The sequence below is a fragment of the Pyrus communis genome, chromosome 10, assembly GCF_041283825.1.
Source record: "Pyrus communis isolate YQ-2024b chromosome 10, ASM4128382v1, whole genome shotgun sequence".
Classification (NCBI taxonomy): Eukaryota; Viridiplantae; Streptophyta; class Magnoliopsida; order Rosales; family Rosaceae; genus Pyrus; species Pyrus communis.
This window is the reverse complement of record NC_142574.1, coordinates 28,785,701-28,793,612: the sequence shown is the minus strand read 5'-3', so window position 1 is coordinate 28,793,612 and position 7,912 is coordinate 28,785,701. Positions and strand designations below refer to the sequence as shown.

Sequence of the window (7,912 nt, the reverse complement as noted above, 5' to 3'; positions counted from 1 at the left end):
TACAAACAATCAGGAACACGAAATTATATTAGATAGGCAGCCAGGTAGCCTTAAATAACTTACACCAAACCAACACTTAACCTTAAACACTCTTCAGTGGCATCCATTTAACGTGCCACAAAGCGTGATTAAGTACTAAACTCATGTCCAAACACAAACTTAAACATCTTTAGCTTACAGTTTCTGCAGTCACACATCCATCCACTGCAATGTGTGCCTTAGGTATGTAATACCAAATATATACTCGGATTCTGGTTGTCTAAGTTCTTTATCTACTTATGTATTTGAGCTGGAATTAAGTGCCACCAAAGAAGCATAAGCCCCGTCAGTGATCTTCATTAGGAAATCATGGCTTCCCTTCTCTGCAATCACGCCATTCTTCACCACCGCGATTATATCTGCTCCTTTTATCGTGCTAAGGCGGTGCGCAACTACAACTGTTGTTCTATTCACCATAACCCTGTCCAATGCGTCTTGCACTTTGCGTTCGGACTCTGCATCCAGTGCACTTGTAGCTTCATCAAGTAGAAGGATTTTCGGGTCCTTGAGTATAGCCCTCGCAATGGCAATTCTTTGCTTCTGACCTCCTGATAGTTGAACCCCTCGTTCACCTACTGAGGTGTCGTAGCCTTGAGGCAATGAAGATATGACATTGTGCACGTTAGCTGCTGTGGTCGCTGCTATGATTTCTTCCTCGGTAACATCTCCTGGCTTGCCATATGCAATGTTGGCACGAATGGATTCGTTGAAGAGAACTGGTTCTTGACCAACCAACCCTATCTGCTGCCTCAGCCAGTTTAGCTTGAACTTTTGGATTTCTACTCCGTCTAATAGTACGCGACCTGAATCAGGATCGTAGAATCTCTCTATGAGGCCTATTACCGTTGATTTCCCGCTGCCACTCTCTCCAACCAAAGCAACAGTCTGCGGATAGAATTTTAAGCTAAGTTTGCATATATATGACTGAAGGGAAGAGATTTCGGCACACCCTATTTACTTTTTTCCCTTGATTCTCCTTTGATTTATTAAATTCAAATGCCAAAACAGCGGTGTTGCAGAAACCAGTTCCCATAACTCAAATGCAAATAAACAAAATAGACAGACTCACTAGTGGTGGTAATTACCTTTCCAGATGGCATCTTCAAACAAATATCTCTGAATATCTGCACATCCGGGCGCATAGGATACTTAAAGCTGACATGCTCAAGCTCAATGTCTCCAATTAAATGTGATAACGTTACGCCTTCATTACTACTCGAGTCAATCTTAGGTTTGCTGTCGAGAATTTGAAATATCGAAGCCGATGAGTCCTTGGCTTTGTTAGAGTCAGGGGCCATGCTAGTAGATTGTGAGACACCTATTGCAGAGAGTGTTACAGCGAAGAAAACCTGCAAATAAACAAAAAAAAAAAAAAACAACGAATGATTAGAGTTAGAGCAGGAGCACTTGTCGAAGAAGTTAAGGAACTGTAAGAGCAAAAATATCACCTTGAATACTTGTTCAAATGTAGCTTGACCATGTTTCACAAGAATAGCTCCAATATAGAATATCAACGCATTTGTGCAGAACATTAAGAAGAATGAAAAGCCAAAACCCGAACCACTTACTACTCCTAACCGTACTCCTTGCCTCAACGGACCCTCACATTTCTTCTCGTATGCCTCCATCACCTTCTTCTCAGAACAAAAAGATGCAACCGTTCGGATGCTACCAATCGCATCGTTTGCCACTTGACTGGCTTCTTCATACATAAGCTGCAGATATTCAAAACGTTACAAGTACATTCAACAAATTTTTTATTTGACAAAATAAAAAACTCTTGGGGCAAGACTCTCACCTTGGCATCTGCACTAAACCCTTTAAGAAATTTTGCCTGAAGTGTTCCTTGCAGAAGCATCAACGGCGAAACGGCTAAAACTACCAGCGTCAGTTTCCAGTTAGCTGTGAAACCTATAATCAGCCCTGCGATGATTGTTGCTATATTCTGCACAATCAACGCTAAGGCGTCACCAACAAGACTCTTAATGGTTGAAGCATCCGTAGATAACCTTGCACCAATCGCACCGCTGAAAGAACAAAAGATTTCAGTTGAAATATTGAGAGTTCATAGCTCGCGAAAATTACTTTTTCATTTAACATACCTTGAATTTGCAGGGTCATCAAACCAACTGACTTGCTGGTGCACAACCTTCTGGAATGACAAGGCACGAATTCGCTCCACTAATTTCCCACCTGCAACTCCAAAGAAGAAATTCTGCACAGGAATCACCAACAAAGCAGCGCAACCTAAACCGACATAAACTAACGCCCATTTTCTGGAATCATGCCTTAGCTCATTGGGCGGTTCGTAGAACATTCTAATGGCTTTCGAGAGTAGTAACGCAAAGATAGGGAAAATTACTCCATGCGCTGCTGCAGCAATGGCTCCTATAAGCAAAACTGGAGCCTCAGGTTTGTTAAGTGCAGCCAGCCTTCGGATAGAAACTGTTTTGCGCTTTTCAGGATCAGCTTTAGGTCTGTCGTGATCATCCTCGTGTCCTACTTCACTCTCTTGGATATCAACTGGACCGGGAATGCCAAAGCCAATGGTAAATGAGTGCCGATTACCTGATGAGCCTCTGCTTATAGACCTCCTCATTGACAATCTCCGGCTCCCAGAGCTGAGCAAAGTCCTATCTGTATCTAGGCTGGTGTCCATTCTATTCGGATCAGAGGTTTGTGCTTCGTTGTCAACTTTTGATCCTTCTTGCAGGCGGATTAATTGGCTGTAAGCCCCTTCTGGATCTTTGGTCAACTCATTATGAGTCCCTATAACCAATCCAATGGAAAAGTTAGCTTAAGGATCAAGTTTGTTGAAATTTGAGAATGATAGATTGGCACGCGTATTGTACTCACCTTTTTCAACAATTTTGCCTCTGTGCACCACTGCTATGCAATCAGCATTCCTAATAGTTGTCAAGCGATGCGCAACAACTATGGTTGTGCGATTTGACATCAAGTTCACCAGTGCATCTTGAACAATCTTTTCGGACTCAGCATCCAGCGCGCTTGTTGCTTCATCGAGAAGAAGAATTCTCGGGTTCTTTAGAATGGCTCTTGCAATTGCAATTCTCTGCTTTTGTCCACCAGATAGAGATGTCCCGTGCTCACCTACCATTGTGTCGATCCCCTGGAAAGGAAAGCAGGATTTTATATTACAGATACCAATCTCCAAAAAAAAGGTCAAATAGAACTTTATAAGATCATGAAAAACTGCATAAAAAAGTCGGTTTACCTGGGGTAGCTTATCAATGAATTTTGCTGCATTTGCGAGCTCAGTTGCTCTTCTAATCTCCTCATCAGTTGCATCATCCTTCCCATATTTTATGTTCTCCCTTATAGTTGTTGTAAAGAGGTTCGGTTCCTGACTAACCAGCCCGATCTTCTCCCTTATCGCTTTAAGCTGCAACTTCTTCAAGTCCACACCATCTATAAGTACTTCACCGATTTCTGGATCATAAAACCTTTCTACTAGCCCGATCACTGTCGACTTCCCACTTCCACTCTGCCCAACCAAAGCAGTGGTTGTGCCACTTGGAACATATAATGAGAACCCAACAAAGATCTTCACGTCTGGTCTGGCAGGGTACCTGAAATACACGTCTTTGAGTTCGACATCACCTTTAACATCTTGCAATACAATTCCACTTGCATCGTAGGGATCGATAGTTGGATTTCGGCTGATGGTCTCAAACATTTTATATGCAGCAGCTTTCCCTGATGCGAATGCATTCAACGATGGTGATGCCTGACCGAGTGACCTAATCGAACAAACCACAATGAAAATGTTTCAGAAAGTGAAAAATGTCATCATCTACATTCATGAAAACATTTACGAAAGATAGTTAAGCATGCACATTGAACATGGTTCTATAATATATCATGCCATTACCAAATCAGGAAAACCAGTCTATATACTTACATTCCGCCAGTCATGAGTGCAAATATAACATTAATAACTTGGCCTCCATTGTATCCATGTTTGATGATCATTTTGGATCCATACCATACCGCAAGCGCGTACGTGCAGAAGATGACGAGCATAAATATTCCGAGCCCAAGCCCTGTGACTAGCCCTTGTTGAACCATAGTATTGTAAGCAACTTTTAGCTTCCGGTTGTACTTTTCAATTGCTTGCTTCTCCCCAGTGAAAGATGCAACCTGAAACACATTTTTTAATTTTCAAACGCTAATTAAGTAAGATATAAAATGTAATTATTTATGAACTCTGAAGATTTGAATTAAAGAGGTTAAGCATCAAGGCCTTACTGTTCTAATGGAACCAACTGTTTGTTCTACTATATTGCCAGCTTCTGCATAAGCAGTCTGTCCGCGGGATGACATTCTCGCCATGATAGTAGCCATTGTTGCCCCAGCAATGACAATGGCAGGAATGGTAGCCAGCAATACAATGGCTAGGCGCCACCCTTTGACAAAAGCAATCATAAAACCACCAAGAAAGGTAGAACAAAGTTGTATAAATTTCCCCACCTGCCACAAATTAACCAACCCCTCACTATAAATGCATATATGTCAAGTTGAAGACCAAATGATACCACAAGTAAGAAGACTTCTTCACAAACAAACCCTTCAAAACTCCCTTTCATTGTCAGATATACTTACAGCACCGATCTGAACAGAAAAATTAACCCGCGGACTCAAGTATTATTATGCCATTGTACAACAGATGACGGGTTTTCCTTGCTATTTGAAGGGTTTTTTACTAACATTATAAGATGTTGAGGGGGACCAAACTAATTTAGTAAATTATAATTAACAAAAGGTTATAAAAAATGAACCCTTCAAAACTTAATTCTATACTGCTAACATTTTTCAGTTAGACAACATTGCCTTTTGTGACGTATAGTCAGACAAAGAACTTGCACAAGGAAGCAGCAGCTCGCGGCACAATCTCATGCGCCATTTAGGCAGTTTGTCGTGTTAGTGTTTGTATGTGTTTGTGGATTGTTTTGATGAGATTTGAAAATGAAATCCTCAAGAAATTGATTAGCTCAGCGACCTGAAATTACAGAGAACAATGGAGGAAGAAAAGTGGAGCACGTTGCTCCTTGGATTCGATCTGAATTCTGTTACACATCACTGTCTGCAACTAAGAGTGCTGGAAATTTATATTATAATGTTTATTGGATATTATTATTCAATTTCAAAATATTAAGTAAAAAAAGCAATCTTGTTTATTCTGAAGTGTTGTGTCTGATGCAAAGAATTGCATCATATTATTTGTATTGTGTAGTTTGATGAGTGGTGTAGGTTACATAGATGCAAAGTTGCATCTTTTCACCAAACAACACAATGGGTTCTAACTTCTATATAAACCCATGAAACCATTATCTTTAAAGGTAGAGAAAATTAGAGTTAATTTTTAATTTTGAGAAATAGGGTTTCCCCACTTTGTTTCTCTCGATCATTGTTAGTCAAATTCCGAGTCGTGTCTTGAGAATATGAAGTATATTGGGTTCGCCAAAGTCCGAAAATTGAAGTATTTTGACTTCGGATTATAGATTGTTGAATCCTGAGAGACAGACGCCTACCTACCTACAAGCACAAGAGTAGAGGTGAAATTCTATCTTTAGGACATTGCATTATGGAAGCCTCAATCTCCAACTTTGTCAGTATTTCTTACTTTCTCTCTAGTTGTTTATATTAATCTTGATTGTTATGAATTTCTTTATGATTATTATCATTAAAATTCTTTTATTATTCTCATATTTTCTAAAATTGCTCCAACACTAAGGGAATATAGCCATTGCATTTCCCTCACACTTGCAGCGTGAGTGCAATCATGTGCACAACACACACTCACTTAAACACTCTTGCACGAGCCCGTAACCGTGGGCTCTGATACCATGTTGAAAATTTTTAGATCGACGGGCTCAGGATGCCCCACTCTAACGACATTGATACTGTCCCCAACTTTACCACCTGCCCAATCCGTCAAGTGTGGTGTTTTACCACAAAAGGCATAAGTATTAGCTACAGTGGGACAATCCTATTTAAAGTCATTACTTTTCTTTACCCCCCAACGTTGCAATTCCCTCAATCGAACTCATGTTGCAACTAAGGGAAGATAGGCGTTGCAATTCCCTGACATTTGCAGCATGAGTTCGATCACGTGCACACACATAATCACTTAAACACTCACAACTACTATGACAGCTGACACACACTCTTAAAATGTTATAATCCTAATCATCTATTACATAACAAGAACAACATGAATTAAAACCCAGAAATGAAGAACTTCAAAGGATGAAATCTGCAACAAGACTTAGTTGGAGGGCAAATTTAAGGACCTTTGCCCAACTGTCTTGAATTAAAAGTTAAATATTAATCAGGTGCCTTTAATCGGTTAAGAGTTGTCTTAGATCAATGAATGAGAAGGAAGAGAGTAAATAGGGCACAGGAAATGAAGTCATCCAGTTAAGTAGCTAGATTAATTAGCAGTTAACCAAAAAACTAATTAGTAAGTTAATTACCTTTTCCCCCATGGCTTCTTGAATTAGAATGGTGTCCCCAGACATCCTGCCAATGATCTCTCCAGTGCTAGTTTCAGTGTCAAAGAAGCCAATGTCCTGCCTTAGGATTGCCTTCATGTACTTGCCTCTAATTCTAGCAGCCTGCCTTTCTCCTGTCACCATCCAACATGCCACCTCTGCAAATTCACACAAACAATTTAATCAACCTACTGGTGTAATTAATCAAAGAATTAAACCCGATTAAAAAAATTAATGGAGGAAGAAAAATAGAAAAAAAAATTAGAATTATTGAGACTTACGTAGAAGTGCTGCAGCTCCAGTGCCAATGGCCAAGTACACAAATTTTAGAGACACCTGCAAAAAAAAAATTAAAAAAAAATCGAGAAAATATCACTTTGAAAGAAGGACATGCATGAGAAGTAACCTAGAAAAAGTGGTTTTGTTTGATACCGTATTCACATTTTTTGGTCGCCGTGATTTTTGGCTTACTGTGACTGAAAGAAATATAGATTTTCCTTTTTATGGAAAAAGATAAAACAATAGGGCTCTTTTCAACTTTCAAGAAACGCAAAGAAAGCTGTACACTTTTTGAATTCTAAAGATTTTCAGTGTTTCGAGAAATAAATATAATCTTTACCAAAAAAAGAGAAATAAATATATTATCTTTACCAAAAAAAAAAAAGAGAAATAAACCTGCATGTGTCTATTCCAATCAAAGAATCCAGAAAACTCAGAAACCCAAAATCTCGTTGTATTCAGAAGAAGGAGGAAAAAAAACCCAGAAAACCAAGCATCTTGATGTTCTTGTAACCAAGAATACGAATGCATGTATGTATAAACATGTATATATATACCTTAGAGATCATGGGAACGATGTGACCAGGATCGGTGGAACCAAAGGTGTTGATAAGATTACCAAACACAAGAGTCATGAGCGGCTGCGACAGACCATTCCCCACCGCAGATATCGTTCCAACGATCATCAACGCAATGTCCAAACGGTCTGCAAACGCGAAGAGTTTATAGAAGGCGACTTTCTGCTTTTCTTGATCTGCTTTAGCTTGTGACCCGTTATTATTATTAACTTCTGCTTCCCCATCTCCTCCTCCGCTTCCTCCTTCCATGGCAGTTGCCCTAATTCGAAGAAGACGATCTCTCTCTCTCTCTCTCTCTCTCTCTCTCTCTCTAGAAGATGATCGGTCTCCCCTGTTGTTGTTTGATGAGGAGAATTGTGTAGGAGGACAAAGTAAGATATCAACTTTTTGTGTGCCCTATGTGCTTTATGGTGTGGTGGGGTGAGATGGAAAAGGAAAAAGATTGTGTACAACTAGGACAACTAACTAGCTAAGCTAGAGATTTTTCAGTGTTTCTCTAAT

General features: G+C 39.7%; 1 protein-coding gene across 2 annotated transcripts; it reads right to left on the bottom strand.

The window, feature by feature from the left end:
- Window positions 1–7,912, bottom strand: LOC137729452 (ABC transporter B family member 9-like). Of its 2 annotated transcripts, XM_068468404.2 has the most exons (12): window positions 7,391–7,912; window positions 6,836–6,890; window positions 6,537–6,712; window positions 4,309–4,530; window positions 3,962–4,200; window positions 3,275–3,800; window positions 2,896–3,169; window positions 2,142–2,808; window positions 1,838–2,066; window positions 1,488–1,754; window positions 1,125–1,388; window positions 1–924 (listed from the first exon to the last, which is right to left on the bottom strand). In XM_068468404.2, exons 1-12 carry the CDS (start codon window positions 7,658–7,660, stop codon window positions 277–279), a joined length of 3,837 nt encoding a protein of 1,278 aa, XP_068324505.2. In that variant the 5' UTR covers window positions 7,661–7,912; the 3' UTR covers window positions 1–276. The 2 variants fall into 2 exon arrangements, with proteins under 2 accessions (XP_068324505.2, XP_088534536.1); XM_088678410.1 differs by having other exon boundaries at window positions 1,125–1,754.